Source organism: Falco naumanni, chromosome 9 (genome assembly GCF_017639655.2).
Source record: "Falco naumanni isolate bFalNau1 chromosome 9, bFalNau1.pat, whole genome shotgun sequence".
Taxonomy (NCBI): Eukaryota; Metazoa; Chordata; class Aves; order Falconiformes; family Falconidae; genus Falco; species Falco naumanni.
In genome coordinates this window covers 27,565,674-27,586,716 of record NC_054062.1, presented here as the reverse complement: position 1 = coordinate 27,586,716, position 21,043 = coordinate 27,565,674, and the positions used below count along the sequence as shown (strand labels likewise).

Below are 21,043 nucleotides of genomic sequence, written 5' to 3'. Positions count from 1 at the left end.
TAGCTTATGAACAGATGGTTCACTTTATATGCTTGAGTAAAATTATATAACCTCACAAAGAACATTTACCATTTTAAATCTGATTAAACACTATTCCAAACAAGGACTGGAAACAGTTTGATATTTGTACAAACACAATCTTTTTTAAAGGATTATGCAAACCCATTTAGGCATTGCAAAAAAATGCTGAACTAAGAGACAGAGTGCAATATTTATTTACATTCCATTATTTCACTAAAATGATACGTCCCTGTTTTGCTAGTGGGGGTTTAAATTTGTGTTTCGAATGAAAACGAAGAAAGCTTACAAATTTAAACCATTAAAAATAAAAATATCATTAGTGTCCTAAATAGCTACATTTTAAATTAACTTTATTGACTACAAGAATGACTTAGTGAATGATGAAAACACCCCAGCAGCAGTGCTATACCTGAACAGTTCAAATATTTTTACCTTCTTAGCTTATTTTTGGGCAATTCAATCTTAAAAAAAAAAATCACCTTATGTATTGAACCTCTTATTCTGCATTTTCAGTTCCATACTGGGACTACCTTCAGACAGCTGTTTGAATGATATTTCAATTTGATACAACTTTAAATCTAAGACATTACAGTTGCTTTGTATGCATACTGAGCATGGAAAATTAAATGCTTCATTTTGTTTTAAGTTTTTATTGTTTTTCTTTTACTTGAAGCCGTGGCCAGAAAAATCAAGTTACAAGAGACTCTTTTCATGTTTATAGAAAGCAATGCTTGAAGTTACTTCAAATGTTTATATAAACATAAATGTTTACTATGTGTACATTGAACATGTGTTTCTGCAGTTGCTTTGCTGGCAAGAGGCAGAAGTGTGGCTGGGAGTAAAAACCGTAAGTGTGCAAGAGTCTGGGTGGGTAAAGATATAGAAAAAGGAAAAGGTGCTCAGAAAGACTGTGGCATACCATAAAGGTATCATATTGAGCAAGGATCATATCGCACTCGCATTAAAGTAGTACAGGAAACTCATAATAGCATACAGGAGTCAAGAAAAGAACTGAATGGACAAAGGCACAGTAGGCAAAAAGGAGAGATGGAAAAAAGTATGTTGTTACAGTTCTCAGGGTCTAAAACACACTTAGGTACCATTTTCCTAATCTCTTCCCAGCTACCAGGGCTCTACTAACTCTGCAGAATCTCCTTAGTATTTCTCCCACAGTTTCTATACATCTATGAAAACTAAACTTCTGGCAGTCAGTGCTTTCTTAGACCAGAAAAATAGTTTACTACTATCACTACCATTATTATGTGCACAGTCTTAGAGAATCCAAAAGCCAAAAGTTTTGCAAAGCTGGATGTTACTGTAATTCACTCTTGTGAGCTAATTCAGAATCAGCTTCTAATTACACTGAGTAACAGGAAAGAATATCTGTCTTCAGCTTGATACACTGCCTTGCTCTGACAAGACTCTATGATCAATTTGATATTATTAGAAGCAAATGAAATATCAACTGTGTCTCACTCATGAGTACATGTTGTGCCCAAGTCTCCACTATCATATAACTATAGTTTTAATCAAACTTTAAAAGACTATGGGCTTTATTTATAGTTGGTGATACTGAATGCACATAGCCCAAAATCTTAATCATAAATAAAACTGAATAGCAAAATACTTTCTAATTATCCATGTACATGTGGCACAGGCTAAAAGCCTAAAACATTTTAGAAGATGCGAAATATCTACAGGTGGATTTGCTTCTTCCCACTCCTGTAAATCTGAATTTATTACTGAATCAAAGTTACATTCTATAAACTGCCACATGTAACAGACACACAGGTTTTTCTCCAAATACATCTGGCTTAGTACTGTATTTATCCTTATTTATACAGGGATACTATGCATCCTTAAAACATACTGAAAGATTCTTCTCCACCTGAGAAAATTTAGAGATGTTAATTCTTACATTGCAACACTTCCAAGTTTGGATCTATACACTTTCTAAAAATACAGAAAAAGTCCATCATTTTAAAGAAGGCTTTCCTTACTGTCTGCTGGCAATAAAACCAGAATCAGAACAAACTTAGAATACCGTACCAAACTTATTTCATAAAAATCTTATTTAGTCACCTGTGTTGAAAATTCGAACCAAAAGCATTCAGAGTATCTGAAACAATGTTTTCATCAAAACATTTACAAAGTAACAGAATTACTGACACTAACAGCATGGAAACAAAACAACTTGTAAGATCAAGATGTATAACACAAACAAAACTTCAGGTCAAATATGTTAAAGGGACAGAAATGTCATTCTCTTTCTCCAAGATCATTTGAAACCTCAGGCTGTTCCAAGAAGAAAATGAGGGGAAAAAACATTCCATTATTTATCTTCCAAAATGAAGATCCATTCATTTTAGTGCCCAATTTTCCTACAATACATCAAGTAAAAAATGAAATTATTTTCCATGTTTTCACTTTCTCCTTTAAATGCCTTCTGAAATATTACAAAGATTTTTTTGTCACATTTTCTATACAGTACAGAGACAAAAGGTCAAAACACAGAAACTTTATGACAGCTGAGATTACAAAGTGCCATCCTAAATATCAGGATGACCGCTGGGTCAATTAAAGTTTAGGAAGAAACCTGGGTTTTAAAAACATAGCAGTTAAAACTTTTTCCTTTCAGTAATTTAACTTCTCCTTGGATTTTGTATATTTGTTAAATATGATGTAAACCTCAGGATTAAGGAACAACTGAAAAAAGCTGCGTTTTAATTGCAGTATTGTAAAAGAACATTTCTGATAAATAAAGTTCCAATTCCAGCCACATTTAAATATCTAAGATTGTGCATGCACTGCCTAGAACAGCTGTGGATGTAGGTGCATACAATATAATTTCCCTCTCCTTTTTCTCAAATTCAACAAAATTCCTGGTTTGGTTTTCAGTGTTTAATGCCACCCTATTACATTACTCCAACAAGGGGATAGATTGGATATGTTCTTTACATCAGAATTAGCACCTTTCTAACTGCAGGGCACCAGAATGCATTTCTTCTTAAACAAACCTATTTATTTTCATTAATTATGAAATATGTGTATTTCAAATCCAGTGGGAGCATGTATCATTTCTCTCAGTTCTGTTCTCCTCCTTAAATACATGGTAATTATTACATAGTAATCTATATTCTTTCTGCAGTGCAGTAAATAATAACAGCAATTTGGTAATACCTTTCATCAGCATCTCTCATCCTTCTGTGGTTATCCAAGATTTTTAACTTTTCCTTTTTCAAGTCTACTGCATCTACTCGACATGTTGAAAAAAAATCTCTAATTCTTTGATTATTTTTTAATTTATTTTTAGTTTTATGAACTATTTCTTGAACACTAGTGACCAGGCTTTCTATAGCAGCATTATAGAAATCATTTAAACTTCAGTGGCAATCTTCACCATGACTATCATCTTTTTGTAGTACCTCTAGGGAAGCAAAAACTGAAAAAAACATGTCTATATATGTAAACACTACAAATCTTTAGTGACTGGGCTGTCATATGAACTTCCACCTGTCTGAAAACTCCATCAGACAGTAAATCCTGCAAACTGCAACATTAGCAGGTTGTAAGATTCTTATTTTCCTGTGAAAATTTTATTTCCCTGTGAATTTCTGTACAGACTTGAGAGCTGGAATGACGCAAAACTTTTAATACACAAATGAAATACAACCCGAGAACGTATTCCACCCTATTCTGTGGGATTCAAGCAAATAATTCATGACTGACCTTTTTCACAATGTATTTTTGAAACAAGTCATTGGGTGTTCAAGCCCTTTATCACGGCAGCCACCTTGATTAACACACTAGGTAATAAACTGATACTTGGAAACCCATTACAAGAATAAACACAGGGAAATACATAATGCCGAGGTCCCCTCTGGTAAATATCTAGAGTAGTATGCTCTCAAGTATGGGCTAAGCCATAACCACGCTCTCTTAAACAAAGGCAGTTTCCCAGCCTCGGCAGCACAGGATTTGCCAGTTGCGTATTTGTGCTACTGTTTGTGGAGTGTTTGACAGTAGCTTTAATCCCTGCTATCCAACTTTCATGTCTCTACAGTATTTACACTACTACAAGTTTTTTCTCATATTGTTGACAGTCAAAAGAAAAAATGTATACATGAAGATGATCTAGAGTGCTATGATTTCCATCTTGTGTGAATATTAATAAAGGTAATCTATTTCTCCAGTCTTCATTGTTTATTTTTGAAGAAACAAAAGCCACTCAGTTATCGGTTTCAACCAATGCCTGTGACAAAGAAAGGTATCTCCAGCTACAGTACGGTTCCTCGCTGTACCTCTGACTTTAGGGTGAAAGCACTCTCTAAAGCCACGCAATACAGGGCACGGTGGGCAATTAGCACAGCTCCCAGAGGTAAATGAACTGTGCCTCTTCCATTCTATAGAGGACTCAGTCCACCAACACCCTTGAGCAGACACTGACATTATGACAACTATGTTCAGATTGTTGCAGGTTAAAAACAAAATGCGTGGCTCTTCAGACAAGGTGTGAGGAGGCTGTAGAAAACCTGCCACAGAGATAGCAACAAAGGAACTCTCCTAAACATTTAAGTTGGTTACCTTGCCTTAAAGCAGGAATAGAGCTCCTGTTGGGGGTGGGGTGAGGAGGAGTGGAAAAACAAACAAGCAAGGGTCAGAAATTAGATTTATATCACCTATCATGACTTATTTTTTGCATTGCCACTTGGTAACACCAAGATACTGGTTAATGACTAGCTGGCCAAACCTCCATTCAACCTTTGCCAAAGAACCAGCCAGCACACTCACTTCAATGCAAAGTCCTTCTGGCCTGAGGCACAACCACTTTTTTCTCCCTGCTTGTTATTTGTGATGCAGATTTCTCACTATATGCTTTTTAACTTGGTTTCTGAGGGTTTTTTACTCCTTTTTACACTTATCAGCTCCTCTCATCAGGCTCACAACACTGATCTCAGAACAAGAGAAACTGACAAAAGTATATTTCCATTGTCATACTAAGAGACCAAATAATTTTCAGAAATATTGCAAGACTCCCAAGATGTTAAAACCAGGTACAGATACAACGAAACACTGATGTTAGCAAAAGCTCCAGCTACTGTCATCCTGCCCTTCTACAGACAAAAAAATTTAGGAAGTGTTCCTGATGGATCATCAGCACTATGTGATCACTGAATCACTTCCAGTACTTTAAGTCAAAACACCTTACCCAGCTAATACAGCAAAAGAAAATGCACATTACAGGCTTCATCCAGTGTTAGACAGTGCACGCAGTATTACAGGCTGACCACTCACCATAAGTGCTTTCTCCTGTGTGAGTTTTTCCTGTACCTTTTAGCTCCCATTGAGGTCTAAATTCTGTAATTCTTATTAAGCAACACTAACCAATAATAAATAGAACAGTTTAAACAAACAGTTGGAAGATATTCATACTCTATGTATCTCACCAGTAACAGTATTTAAATCATTCACATCTAGAAAATAACAGTTTTGCATCAGCCAACACATTTAAAGTATAAGGGAACCACGTGATGTTTCCCAGTATCTACAGCTTGATCTTGCACTCTGCAGTCAATGGGAGTTTGCAACCTGAGTCATGAATGGGGATTCTGGGAGTTACTGGAATATAAGTAGTAAATACTAGTAAAATTCATCTCAATAAGACCAATTTTACCACCTACCTTTCACTTAAACTCACTTTTTAGATTGTTTTAATAATTTGAAAATATTTTCATCTTCATTATTTTTGTTAATTTATTTTATAATACTCCAGCAATGCCATGCAATCTAAGCTTCCATGAAAATGTCAGTATTTTTCCTATTAAATAAAGAAGTTCCTTCATGTCAGAAAACAGCAGTTATTGGTGTCATTTTAAACACGTGTTATAAAGTGTTCCTTATAAATACGTAGTCAGAAAAATTACTAAAAAGCATATTGCTTTATGAAAAATCCTCTATATACTATAATTGTTCATGTAACAGCATAATGGCATGAAATTATTTTTTTTCCCATTATGTATCAGAAGATTGTCATCCTAAAAGTCATTCTGTCTCCCACATTATAAATACACTTCAGTATTTCTATAGGCAATGCCAAAAAAATCAGCCTGTGCTCACTGACTTTTGCCAACAAAAGCATGACTCTTTGCACAAGAATTTTTTTGCCATTTATAAACAAAGACATTTTGAAAGTTCACGCTTGTGATTGGCTATGGCAACTGATACACTCCATGGCAAGATAAAGCAGATAGTGATTTATAACAAGGAGTAAATACACACAATAATTCCATTTAAACATATAACATTATGTTTAAAAAAAGGTATGCCAGATTACACTTAAAATTATCCATTGCACTAAATATTATATAATCTATGCACCAGATATTCAGGAATTAATTCAAGTTATATGAAAAATTATCCTGTGGTACTACCAAACAAGTAATGCCAAACTACAAAAATTACAAAGTCACAAACCTTTAACATTAAAAGATAATGTTGACTATTTCACCAGAAGGCAACTCTAATGCTAAAATTCTCACTGATGTAGAATAGTCTCAGGCATTTCTGACATGGCTTTCATTTCCACCACCTGCTTGCTCTTCAGTCCTGTGACTGCTTGGTGTCAGAACACAGGACAGTCAATCTTATTTGCACAGCTAACTGCAAACAGTCCTAACAAACTGCTCTGGCCTCGCACATCACCAGGCCATCCTAGAGCTTGACCACTTCACCTTTTTCCCACTGCCCTCACTATAGTGATGACCGTATGAGAAACACCACAGGGAGGAGAACCCTCGGTAGGTCAGCAGCTAAGTTTTCCTAAATACATTAACTACAGCTAATTTAAACAATCTTTAGGCTCTGTCTAAAGACTGAATATTGTAGTTGCAACTTTTATTTATGCTCCCATAATATAATCAGGTGAGAGAAGCCAACATGTTTACACTATTTGAGTTCCTAAATCACTTTGAAACGCGCTAAATACTCAGACACTGATTCTTACTTGCCCAGCAAGCAGGAATTTCACTGGGGGTTAATACACATTCTACCTTATCTACTTAATTTTATGCTGTCTTTTTGTTACCTGCACAATTTTCATCTCTTACTAAAGCATAAGAACACAGTGGATAACATACCAAAAGAGCCTAAGCCAAGACTATCTTCATTTTATTCCACTTCTAAGAATGTACAAACCACTAACATTGCATGTGGTTCACACAAAAAAGGAAGACACAAATTATTCCATTTTTCTGCAGCTAAAACCTGAGGTTTTATTTGGGCAGGGGGTGTGTGTGTGTTTACTTTGGGGTTGGGTTTTTGGGGTGGATTGGATTTTCTTTAGTTTTCTCAATCTTTGATCAATTTTCTATCAAATTCATCAGAAGATCACCTTACTAAAAATAAAGTAAGATCTTAGTAAAGAACACACGATTTGGCTTACGGGAACATGTCATGACAAATGACACTTCTTTGTATAACAACACTGAAGACACACACAGTAATTAAATAAATAAATAGTGCAGATTAAATAACTAAATAGTGTAGTTATACAGAACACAGACACTTCCAGCTTATAATATTTCTGTGCTGACTCCTAAGATCATGCTTAGTCTACAAAAGCCCGAAACAAATAAATAAAACTCCAGCTCCTGAATAAAATACTAAGCTGACTGGAAGTATACCCCATACTGTCAGTACAAATACAAAGAAATACAAGTCTGTAATTTTTTTCCTCCTGTTTACTTTATAAAATGCAAGAAAAACTGAAGTTGCAGTTTTCCAAACTCACTGAACAAATTGGTCACATAACTCCTACTCAGTTCAGTGGAAGTTATTTAGCTAAATCCCCTGGTCATCTTAACTTACGTTTTCAAAATCTGTCATTACAGCTAAATTAAGCTCTGAGCGATACAGGAAATAACTAACACACAAATCAGGTGACAACCCTTATGAAAAGTAATGTAAATGTTTTGTCTTACCTCATTAAACCTTGTCACAAGGTCGTCTACAGCATTACGTTCGCCATTGGGAGAAGAAAGAATAGTGGCAGATATGGAAGCTTTAATGGATGGCAGCTTGCTTTGACATTCAGTATTACCCAAATCCCTGGTTAAAAAGCAGAGGTAGTCAATGGGTAAGACTTTCCGGTAGAGCTCCTGCTCCTGCTCAGTCAGAATGCTGGCAACCTCCTCCGGGAACTGGATGAGGTGCTGCAGTTCGATCAGCTCTCTGCTGATACCAGCCACATTGGAGGGAAGGACGCCGGAGCCAGCCATAGATGTACACGCTTGACGTTCTAAAACAAAACAAAAGAAAAAATTATTAGGTTTCACCTTTAACTTTTGGACCGGGCTGTGCAAAAGCAAGACAACTCGTTCCTTTTCTTCTGTTCAAGCGTTCATTCATTTACTCAGCAGCACACTATATTTAAACAACCCAACACGTTCTTTTAGTCCAGGTCTTTCTGCATATCTCTGTATCTAGTATAAGCTAGATAGCAGGTGACTGGGGCTTCTGAGGTTGTTAAACTACTTGCCAAAACACAGCTGCTTCCTGACTTCTCCAAATGCCTGCTTCCATTACCTGCAGTCTTGTCAAAATTCCAAATATAAGATCATCTGGGCAGCACGTGGCTCTGTTTTGCCTCAATATTAGAGTACATGGTACAAAGGGGTTTGAGGCCTTGACCGCGGGATCAGGACTCTACTGCCACAAGAAGTGATGTATAATGATCACATAAAACCCATGTGAGTCAGCCTATTTCTTCATATTCCTTATGCTACAAGATGCAATTTATTTGAGCTCACTGCATCGTGAAACTAAATGTTTGAAGTTACAAATCATTTTTCATTCTTCTGGGAAAATGCATATATTCGGGAATGTTCTATCCATTATTACAAAACATTCATGGTAGTTTTATAATATCCTAGCAGTGATGCTTCTTTAAAAATAAAACTTTTCCTAAGAAGGAAGAAGCCAAGCTTTGTAAGACCATGTGGAAAGCCTGAAACATCAACACAATGATTCCAAAACAGTATGAGTCTTCTGACTAGATAAGTTTAAAATGGGTTCTCTGAACAATACTTTTTCAAGGATTACTTAAATGTATAAACAGTCATAGTAGTGGATTCTGTACTCTTCTTTCCCAGGAAGAGGAATTTTTTTTTTTTTTTACATTGTTCACAAAATATCTTCAGACATTTTTTTTGCATACATAATGGAGGTACATTCCAGATCTATCTTTTACTTCAACTTTTTAAGTATCAATAAACTCTCATTTCATAGAGGGAGCAAACATTCTTTCTGTTCTCTAAAAAACCCCAAGGTCATAATGACTGATTACAATTCATTCTCTTACAATAAACAAAATATGCTACATTAGGTTTCCCTTGCTACATTCATTTCATGCAAACTCTGGTATCAATCAATGGGAAATTAAAAGGACATAAAATTGCCTTTTCTACTAAAAGTCAACAGATAAGTTACAGCAGTCCTAAAATAAAGCCTTTGGGCTAACAGAACCTGTTGAGAAATTTTTGAACACATAAAAGGCTTCTGAAAGAGCCAAAAAGTAATAGTTTCTAATTGTTACTAGTGAGGAAAAAAGTAATGGACTTAATCTGCAGCAAGCAATATTCTGGTTACATAGTGAGGAATGGTATAACTAAGGCTAGTGAAGTATTGCTGTACAATATCTGCAGTTATCAAGAAATCTCTGCCACTGAAACTCCTGCAAGAAAGATCACAGGAAAAAAAGACAGTTACGAACACATGTTGACATGTTGATCCTGTTTTGGGCTGCAGGTGAAGTGCAATGAGCTTCTGCGTTTCCTCTCAGTCTCGCTTGCTTTGATTCTACATGAGACCCCAGTTGTTTTCTGCTTCAGTCTGTGTGGAACAACTCTGAAAGGCTTCACAAGAAAAAGCTCTTAAAGCTCAATTGCACTGTCCTTGACTTCGCAACAGAACATAAGCTTACAGCAAAGTAAAAACAATGCAAAATATAATGTTCATGTACTATTGCATGGACTGTAAATCGGCACAGTGCTTTGCATGTACAGTATTTGGTAACTACAGTTATAAAAACCTTATATGTATCAATACAGTAGGAAAGGAAGGAGTAACTCTACAAGGAGCATGCCCAGTCCAATAGCGACTGATGGAAGAGAGATCACACACAAGTGAACATGGGCTGTTCCCCAATGCACTGCTTGCTGATGAGATTTAGGGGTGCATTTTCAGTAATTCACCCACATTCATACTTCCAACAGATCTATATTCCACATTGTCTCAGAACTCCAGCTTTGCTCAAAGACCTCAAAAACTGGCAAAGATTGACAGCGAATTTACAACAGGCTAGAGCACTGATCACGATCTTTTGCATACCACACTACCTAAGTAAAATTCAGGCTCCATTGATTACAGCCTCCCACATCTAAGAGCAAGGCTCAAACTACTCCAGTGACCAGAGGTAAGAAAGTGCCTCCACAGTGTATGTCCGGACTGCCAGAAACTACTAGGAATATCTCATTCCAATGTTATTTCACTAGACTGACTGCCCATTGATCAAGTCCAGCAGAAAGCTAATGCAGGGATTTTGAAAGCCTTTAATGAAAGTACTGTTAATGAAACCATCGTCACCCATAATGCAGGCTTCACAAGCCAGCTTCATTCTAACAGAAAAAAGAAGCTTTCAAAAAGAAAATCTTCTTTGCGGAAGCTAAGCCAAGATGATTCAAGTCACAGGCTAAACAAGATCAGCCACTGGTGTTGCTGGATTTCGAAGACGACAGAAAATAAATCAAACTCTCCCCGATTCAAAAAAACTGAATTTCAAACTAGGAACTAAACAAGCACTGCATCTTTAATGTAAGAGCACATGGAACAAGCTGCTGCAGCAAGAGTGCAGCTGATATCAAAGGAGAGGTGCACAGACCAAACAGAATTATGAAAGTCACAGCTCATAGCTAAAGTATGGATATAAATACTGAAGAAATGGAAATATAACTTATTTCTGTTGACTGTTTCTACACCTATAAATATTTCTTTTATCCATAATTCATATCTTTGCAAAGCTTGGTTGTTGACATATTTCACCTCTCCAGATTCTTATTTGTTATCTTTCCTCATTCCAGTTTTTTTCTCTTCTGTGTTTTATCACAGAAAATCCAGGATCCTCATTCTCAGCTTCACCATCCTCCATGATTTACACTCTGCACAAAAATCTACTCCTTTTACTTTCTTTTTATTTGCCTGTACCAAGCTAGTCTTTTTCTTGGACTATATTTTGTCTCTTTTTCATGTCTAAGACTTCTATCATTTTTCACACCAGTAACTGATCTACACCTCTCTGTTTCTGCTATAAAACTCCCTAACCACTCTCATCCTCGAAGTCCTCTAGCTTTGTATTGTCATTTTATGTTCTTCAGGAAATAGATCTTATCTTTCTGTGCTTCAAAGAAAGACCAGGTCCTTAGATTAACTTGCAGAAGGGAACTGCTTTCAGGCCAAAATCACAGTGAACTCTGTTATGGTTAAGGCAGGATACAGTCCTCACTAAAATTGGGTGCTGCTGCAGTGAACCATATTATTCTTTGTGCTCTACCACATCCAGTTAATGCTAAAGTTAGTAGAAGAAAACGAGGACCCTGACTATTCATTTGCAAGTGTCTAAAACTGGAATTGATAGCTTTGCTTATCCTTCTGATAAACAACTGAAGCACATAACCTTTTAAATAGCAAGCACTGCTTTTATTAGTCAAAACAAGATAACCTCTGCCTAGCTTTATAAAAGGACTCATGGGTTGACTTAATCATTGCTGATACACATGGCAACAAAAAGGTCTTATCTCCTCTAACAAAAGCATAATCTGTTTAAGAACGGGAGAAAAATACAGAATGCTTGCTTCAGGATACTATTCAGCCTAGGCTCATCATAAACTCTAAAAAACACTGTCTCAAGAACTATTTTTTTTTCTGTAAGGTTTAGTATATTCTTCTATCAACAGATTAACTTCAAATTAACTCAACCTTTATTACTATAAACTTAGAATTTTGGTACATCTTGTATATGTATAGGCTGTACAAAGCTATATTGAAAAATTTCAAGTACGCAAGTATGTAAAACTATCTGTGCATTTTTGTGTCTGTATACCAAAAAGTTTCAAGACAGTCTTGAAAAACTGTTTTCCTGGCGTTTTCCTCTATTGAACCATATTGTTCATATTTGCTATATAAGCCAGAGGTCAATTCAGTACAATATGAAAAACAAGGAGTTCACTTTAAAGAAAAAAGCAAATAGACTTTTCTAAATAAAACTATGAAAAGGTACTGCTAGAAGGCTAGTGTTAATTATCTGAAATCATTCATAGGCTTTTTCCACATTTGTATGTTCTTAGCTGTGACATGTGATACATCATAACAATAAAAGCAAAATTATCTGTACGTTTACCATATTTGCTGTAGAAGTAAAATTTAAAGGTGCTTACTTATTAAATTTTATTTCATCATGCACACAGATAATTAATACACAATATGATATATATATAAATGTTGGGCTGCTGCCACCCATTTTCTCTAAGCAGAAATTCAATATTGGGTTTCAGCAAAGTAAGTGGAATTCATACAAAGACAGAAAGAAAATAAATACAGCCCTGACTGTAATCGCACCAATGTCAAATATGCTAATCCTGTGCAAAATTAGTTGCCAACCATGCAATTTGTACTTTGATAAAATCACATCATTTTCCATGTGAATTGTGACCAAGTAAGGACAGTGGTACAGAATTACTTTCATCCCAACTCAAACACAACTACTCTTACATTTGATACTTGTAGGAATGTGCTACATGTATGGCAGTACACCCAAGGAAAAGCCACTGTATTTTTTAAACAAACACAATCTCAGAAAAGTAAACCTGCCAAAAAGAAGAAAACTGACTTTCAACAAAGTTTGATAAATTGACAAATGAGATAATCAGATTTGCTTCTTAGTTTTATTTCTAGGTTGCTTTTCTTTCTGCACTTACTTTGCGGGAAAGAAGCATTCTCTCTACATCCAAAAACCAGCAATTTGAAAGCAGTGAAGTGAAAATTACAATCACTAAAAAAGCACTCACTCTCTAGAAGACTACTGGTGGAAGACCCTGTGATTATGACAAACCGTTCTAAAGCAGAAAACAGGTTTGAACAGCTGTAAGAATAAAATTAATTTTTCAGCCTATTATAACATCTTATTACTCAGTTGCTTTTAAGGTAACAGACTTTGCTTCCATGAAGTTATACTACTGTGACCAAGATTACACAAATATCTTAGAGGAGTATTTTTCTCACCTGGTATTAAAAGATAATAAAACAAATGGATTATAATAGAAACCTTTTTAACAAGCCATGCTACAGACATCATAGAGACTGTATGCTTTAAGAGAACATATGGATTATGTTTACTCTAAGAAAATAAAAGTAGATCATGGGAAAAAAACCCAAGAGAGCCACAGGTAAACAACTGTCAATATATGTAATACAGAAGTGTTCTGGTCAAAAAAAGAGGAAAAATACATTAAAAAACTCCCCTAAACAGAAGACACATATGTAATATATCATAGTTTAATTGAACACCAGCTTCAGACACAGACCAGCATAACTAGGACAGCGTATGTCCCTTGGATGTGACATATCTCAGTACCTTAATAACCATACCAACAATCTTTTGTTAATTTCCTGTTCCTCTTCTGTATAATTAAAAACATATCTCTCGTTCTCTTTTAATGAACATGAATCCACTAATACCAATTTTGACTGCAAACAACTCCAGTATCAAAGGGCCTGATACTAAACTCAGTGGGAAGCTTGCCACAGAACAGGATCAAGTTCAAGTTTAATTTTACTGTAAAACCCACTGAAATTAATACATCCCATTTCTTCTTCAAATTTACTTGAGAGTCAAGTAATCAAAGAATTGGAAGATGCACATGCTCCCTCTCCATATCCATAAATCTAGCAATATGAGAGCTGCTTCTCAAAACTGCCTATCAGCAGGCATCATAAATTATTAGCAGAGGAGCTCTGGAGCTACAAGGTACTTGCACTAAATAAAACTGGTGTTCAGTATGACCTGAGTATCAGTAAGGAGAAGATAATACCCCGAGCAAAAGAGGTTTCCCAGATGATATCTTGAAGACAAGATTTAGCCAGGGTGTGTATGGAAAATAATTTATTAGACCAAGTGATATTACAGACACACTCCAGGGGCACAAAATCTTTTTGAGGTTTGGAATAGGAACAGCAAACTTCACAGCTAGTTTGAAAATACCTGTTTTGAGTTTAATTTGATCATGGTAATAGCAAGACATTGGAGAAGGTGATCTTGCAAGTCATTGCAAAGGGCCAGGTGAAAAAGGAAAAAAGGTAGAAATAACCTGTAGAGCAGAATTTTGCTGGAAATAGATCACTGTGAAACTGTAACACACACATTTCTATGGAGGCTGAGATTTTATTGTTGAATAGAGTTATGAAAGCACTGGAGAGGTTAGTGGTTTGTTTTGTTTGTTTTTTTTTTAAAAAAGGCAGCAATCATATTGAGGTGTAATTGAATGAAATTACAATTATATGCCACAAAATCCTGGCTCATGAACTGACCAGCATAAGAATTCAGCAAACAGAAAGATACCGAATACTTGCAACAAAACTACTTGCTCTTAAAGTTACTTCTTACTTTAGGAAATTGCAAAGGGTTCCGTTTTGAAAACCAGACTCCAAACTGTATGCTCTTCCTATCTTTTGCAATTATAGCATCAGTCAAATCAAATCCCAGCAAAAAACAGAAAGTACTGTATAGTTAGAGATTCGACAGGCCTATATAATTTCTGACGTGAAACAAATTTGACTAAACAAATTACACACTTATCAGGACAGCTGAGATGTATAGGCATGGGGAAGATTCTCCCTCTCCCCCAAGCTGTGGACAAACACTCTCACAGGGTAAAATTATGCACAGAGAAACTTTCACTCCGATTTTAAAGCTGAATTAAAGAAGATCAACTTGAAGTACTTACATTACATACCAATCCTTACATTTTTCAGAACTTCCTACCCATAAATACGAACTTGAAAACCTATTTAAACTCTGGTTGGATTCAGAAGAACCTGTTTGTAAACCAGATATATGAGCACTGACATAATATATGGAAGGAATTTAAAGCATCACCATGATTTCACCACACCTGAGACTGCCATGCCTGCCTCTATCATCCCTAGTGCACAGCTACACGCTGCCCTGCATAATTACATCCACACTTCTGCTCAGATTACCAGCAGACCATCCCCGGGCTTTTATTACTCCACCAGTCTGAGTCATTCACGGAAATATTTTGCAGCATACAAAAGAAGAACTTGGCTGCTTGTCCCTGAATTACCATATACTGTCAACACGTTTAACCAACCATTTCCTGCTCTGTGTGCAATTTGGCTGGTACTGGCAACAGCTGATAGAAACCATCACAGACTTGTCCATAATAAATGGATCTGTTGGGTTTGCTTCTGGCTGTATACTCATCGGAAAAATAGTAGTAACAGTAATTTTGACTCTACCAAAACAGTAGCAGACCTCAGAACATAATTTATCCCATTTAATACTGATTTCATGGAACTAGCAAAGAGCTGAGACTGCATCCTCATGCAGACGCAGGATGACGAGCAATGCCTCCAGAGTATCTTGTAAGAGTCACTGTGATACTGTGGGTTAATCCCAGACAGCAAACATTTCTTCTGCACCTGAAATAATAGGCTTTGAAGGTAGCGCCTAACAAATTACCCCTACGCTACCACAGTAGCAAATGGATATCTCAGCTACAAAGAGCACCCAGTGCTATGCAAGATTTGGCTGAACGCAGACACGTTCATAGATATTAAGGGGAGATGAATCAGCAGCGTGTATTGCCGAAAGTCAGAAGAGATCCACCATCTACATGTTTAGTCAGAAAGCAGCCTTATTGCTTCCAGTTTACATGTTTGGCAATAGGCCACCTGAGCCCTGCTAGTTTAGGGGACCTTCACCTATTGCTATAGTTCATGAAACTATATCTTGATTTCAGAACACCTGCCAGAACAAGGTTTAATTATAAATTTGGTAGGTAAGACAGTGAGCGTCCCATCAGCTGGACAAAAATTAGATTTCAAAAGCTATTTGATACCAACATGCCATCTGTCTTGCTGTGGCAAGTTGCAGCCCGTGCTGTGCAAGAGCAGATTCAAGATTTCATTGCTTCAGAGGCAACCATCATCATGAAGGCTGGGTGAAGGAATTCAGGGAAGCAAAGGCTGACTTGTAAGTCTACACCTTGATATCACAGTGTAACAGATATGTGGAAAGGCTGTAAAGAGGTTAATATGACACCGCCACACTTGCTGTTGAACTGTTTTCAGCTTTTTCATTATTTTCTGCTAATCTAATCCCATCTAATGAATCCCTTCCTCTGCCAATCTCCTGGAGATGTTTTCAGAAATATTCCACTTTCACATACATTTCACAAATCTTTCTCCTAATCGCTGTCACAGTACAGTCTATCAGAATGTTGACTCAAGCAACAGACCAGCAGGACTCTTGATGCAGCATCTGCATTCAAGACCTTTTAAAATACTGAATATAAATACAGCTTAGCACATGGAATGCTAAGTTCAAATGCTAAATAAATGTATATATAAATTATGAGATAAAATCCAGCCCATAAGAAAGAAATGTTCAAAAGGGAAGATTTATGAGTTGACTTTGGAAGAAAGGAGTGTTCTAGAAAAAGAATGTACAGTTCTCACTGCAAAATGAACCAGTTACTGCTTGAGTTAAAGCAGACCCCAAGTTTTAACCTCACCCACAAAAACTGATACAAAGCACATCCAAAATCAAAGCAGGAGTTTCTGCACACTGACAGAACAAAATTTCATTAAAACGTATACAACTAAGTTAACTCAGCAATGGAGAAATACCCAGTGGTTAAAAAGAGCACAAGAATCTCAGATCACATTCCAATATTTGAGTGTTTTGATCAAGATGGAACAAAGTTAAACTTACTTTGATTTTTTCCCACTTACATAAAGTACAAATTAAGTAATTTTTCAGTTTCAAGAAAAAAACAACTCTGCTATAGATCAGTGAGAATAGAGAAAAGGTGAACAAAAATGCAATTTGAGGATACATATATACCTATGGAAAACAAGGATGTTAAAAATAACGTATACAAAGTTAGGTACCATTAAAGCAGAGACTCATGATCTTGATTTTTCACTTAACTGCAAAACTGCAACAGCAGACATTTTCAATGTTTCAGAGCCTCAGCATTCAGGCGTTAATTTTTAGCTTGAGGGCACTGGTCTGATGTGGAATCAGCAATCCCTGCAAGTAGTTACTGATCTGCTGTAGTTTGCTTCTTGGCTGCACAACTTGTAACAATTGCCACAAACACAAACTGCATTTTTGGCTTTAAAATCCTCAGAAACATATTTTGTAACAAAGATCACCTTCCTTACTTTGGTCTCACCCTGAAGGTCAGATTACATGGGGCAGGAGACCCTCCAAGGATACTGGGGAAAGAGGAATGTCTGTTCTCACCTTGTCCAGTTATCCAAATACCACAGAGAATATTAATGCCTAAATTCAAAGAACTATTTCAATGAAAATTGTTTCGCTTTGGAAAACAATCATTAAGTAGAGGCCTTTAAGGTAAAACCAGTAAGAATGTTCACTATGGCTTCAGCATCATACCAAATGAAGCAGATACTAAAACTGCCATTGATGTTAGTGATATATGATGAAGACTTGATGCCTATCAGGCAAATTAATTTTAAGTATAATTATGTCAAGGAATAACACGAGAATTAAGTAAAATCTGGTAAGTAAAGTCTTTGTGATTAATGATTCCTGTCTTTTGAATCCAGTGCATGAAAGATGCTACCAGATTTTCCACACAAACCAAAAGGAGGCAAATCCGCTGCATAAGGTCTTTTGGTTATTATTCTTACTGATTATTGGAACAAAATTAATCCAAGTCACATCCAGCAAAAACAACAACACTTGATTAAATGTTCCTGATTTAAGCCCTGAAGCTTAGCAGTGAAAGAATTTTAAAGGAACATAATACACTTAAAAAATGTTTGATTAATTTGGAGGTTTCATCATTCCAGCCTGCTTTCAGTAGTTACCTAAATAGAATCCGATCACAGAATCATTTAGATTCGAAAAGACCTTTAAGATCATTGAGTCCAATGTTAACTTCGTACTGCCAAGTCTACCACTGAACCATGTCCCTAAGTGCCACATCATAACACTAGCTTGTTTTAGATCTGTCCGCTATATAATTATTTCACAGAAAAAGGACAGAGAATTGAGCCACTAACAGCAAATACTGCTGTTGATCATGGACTTGTGTTCAAAATATCTTTGTGTGATCTGCTAAGGAACCTTGTTCACTTTTTTTATATGTATAATAATACAAATTCAAACTTCTTATCTGTGTAACTGTAGCAAAACCCCTTCAACCTACACCTTTGCTGCGTAGCTTTGGTGAGGGTTCTGTTATACTCCACTGCATATCTGAACATTCCCTGATTATGAGAACATTTTTTGAATGGGATAATTACCATATCAGCTACAATTTAATTTGATATTCCACACATTTAGATTTCAAACAAAAATAAAATCAAGGAAAAAAAAGTAATTAAACAAAAATATAAATTTAACATATAAAAAGACATGCCCTAAGACATAACAGAAAGGGTAGCATGATGTACTACGGCATCAGTCAAAAAACTGTATTGGAAGATCACAAAACTATTGCGATAATATTTTTTTATTATTCCCGTCAGCAGTTTACAGCAGGAAGAATCTACCAAGAACAATATGGCCTTTTCAAGTACTGTTATAGTGTACCAGAATTTAGAAAGATACTTAACAAAGGGTTAACAAGAATAGTGATTTCTGTACTGCTATAAAGAAATGTATTACAGTGCAGTAATTCTACCTCCGAGTTCAAAATTCACTATGTAGAGGAAAATATGAAAAGATTAAATGAATGAGCCAAGGACACACATGTTTAAAAAATGCCAAATATGGAGACGAATGATGAACTGGAGATGAATTGATGGGTTTCACAACAGCATGAAGGGCAAAGATATACTCTCAAATCACAACCATTCAGCACTTGCACTTCATTATTAAAGAAACGGCATGTAAGTATTTTAAGACTTACAGTATTTACTGGAACTGGTCAAAAGAAGAGGGGGACGTTTAAGATATGAAAATGAGTACATGATTAACTGACAGTGACACAACCAGTAACCTGGCTGCGGCCACAATATCCAAAGGGAACGCTGTGCAGCAGATGCATGGTTCTTCTCACGTGTCCTACAGCATGCTGTCGTGGTGGTCAGTTACGTCTACCCACACACATGCAGAGCTGTGCTACCCTAGATTGGATTTCTGTATTCCAAACACTATTCTGTGTCCTACTTAGAATGCACAAAAACACAGAGGTAAAATCAGAGCCCATGTCCTTGCTGTAATCCTTACATATATCCCTAGATAGAGGTACAATCTCTTAAATTTGGGTTAAAAGAAATTAAGGCTAGCTATTGCAGTTCCACTAGATGATCATTGTAGGTGCCTTCCAACTAAACTACTTTTAACTACTCTATATATTATTTGTATTTTTTTCTTGAAGTTAAAGTTTTATTCTGTATGTAATTTACATTTTTTTGTTGTAGTTGGAGTGAAATGTGGACTATCTTCAAAGCTAGTACTAATGCAGTCACATTTATGAGCTACCACAAAAGCAATGTTGGACTATATAGGCATAGTGTCATTGAGCCAGGAATGTATGTTTTAAAGGATTATACTTTGAGGCCGTATAAAAGGTACTTTAATTTAAAAATTATTTTAACAACTGATAAATATCTTCAACATTTACTGGTTGTGATGAGGCATAATGAAAACAATAAAAAAGGATATAAAGTGAAGATGAACTAGAAACGGGTTTTACTCTTTTTCTAAGAAATATATCACAGGGTAAGTTTTAGGAGTGCTCTCAGGTCAAAAAGCTTGTTATTTAACAAACACTTTAAAAGAAAAATTAAAAAATATCACAGTAGCATAACATGTTTCTTTCACACACATTTGTCAATACCAAAGAAACAAGCAGTTGCAGGTGTGCACACTAGCTGCAAGCTGTGGGAACCAGTAAGAGTGTCTGCCAGTGCAGGTAGCCAAGGACACCGGGAGCGTATCTCATGTATAAAACTACACTACACAACACACAAACGGGTAAGTGCAGGAAAAGCACAGGCACTTTCCTAATATGTGTTAATTGTTTATTTTGGGGTGGATTAGTGTGTGTTCTTTTTTTCTTCCCCCAGACACCGTATGGAGAGGCTCATTGGTGAATATGTAGTATCTAGTGAAACTCAATTACTGTAAATGTACAAAAAAACGTCAAATTAGTATTTCTCATGTAGTGTTAAACTATAACCCAGGAACCCAGCCTGAGAAAAGAAAAGCCTGGAACTACAGAGAAATAAAACAAAATTTTTGCCATAGCATTGTTTCAGAAGGGAAGTAATTCAGCTCTTCTGTAGACTACTTCCCCCTCTAACCAGGGAAAAGTAAAATCAATCTCTCTGCCTAGAATAGCAGCAATCCTCTTAGTTAACCCTAGTCTCGCATTTTTTTCCTGAAGTGCAGTTTGAATGCTACTTTCCAGTGTAGTACAACACCTATTTGGCAAAGACCAATTACCATAGCTAAATTTACTGAGTAAAGAAAAGGACTGCAAATGATTTTACAAAATTAAATGAAAGAAGCTATGCGTCATTTTAGAATACAATTTCCAAATTTTAAAAGGTGATTTTAAAAGGTACCTTTTAATGCAAACAGATATCTAATTATGCCAATTACCAGAAAACTTTCAAAAGGGTTATAACAGCAGGCATCTTTAACAAGCTCATTTTTCCCATAAGGAAGATGATGGGAAGCTAAAGG

General features: G+C 36.1%; 1 protein-coding gene across 6 annotated transcripts in view; it reads right to left on the bottom strand.

Annotated features, from left to right (window-relative positions):
* PLCE1 (phospholipase C epsilon 1) overlaps positions 1–21,043 on the bottom strand; it is a 164,068-nt gene that overhangs the window by 54,637 nt on the left and 88,388 nt on the right. For all 6 annotated transcript variants that reach the window (XM_040606041.1, XM_040606039.1, XM_040606040.1 and 3 more), the window contains exon 4: positions 8,001–8,317. In XM_040606041.1, coding sequence (XP_040461975.1) covers positions 8,001–8,317 — 317 coding nt within the window. The remainder of the gene's footprint in view (positions 1–8,000; positions 8,318–21,043) is intronic.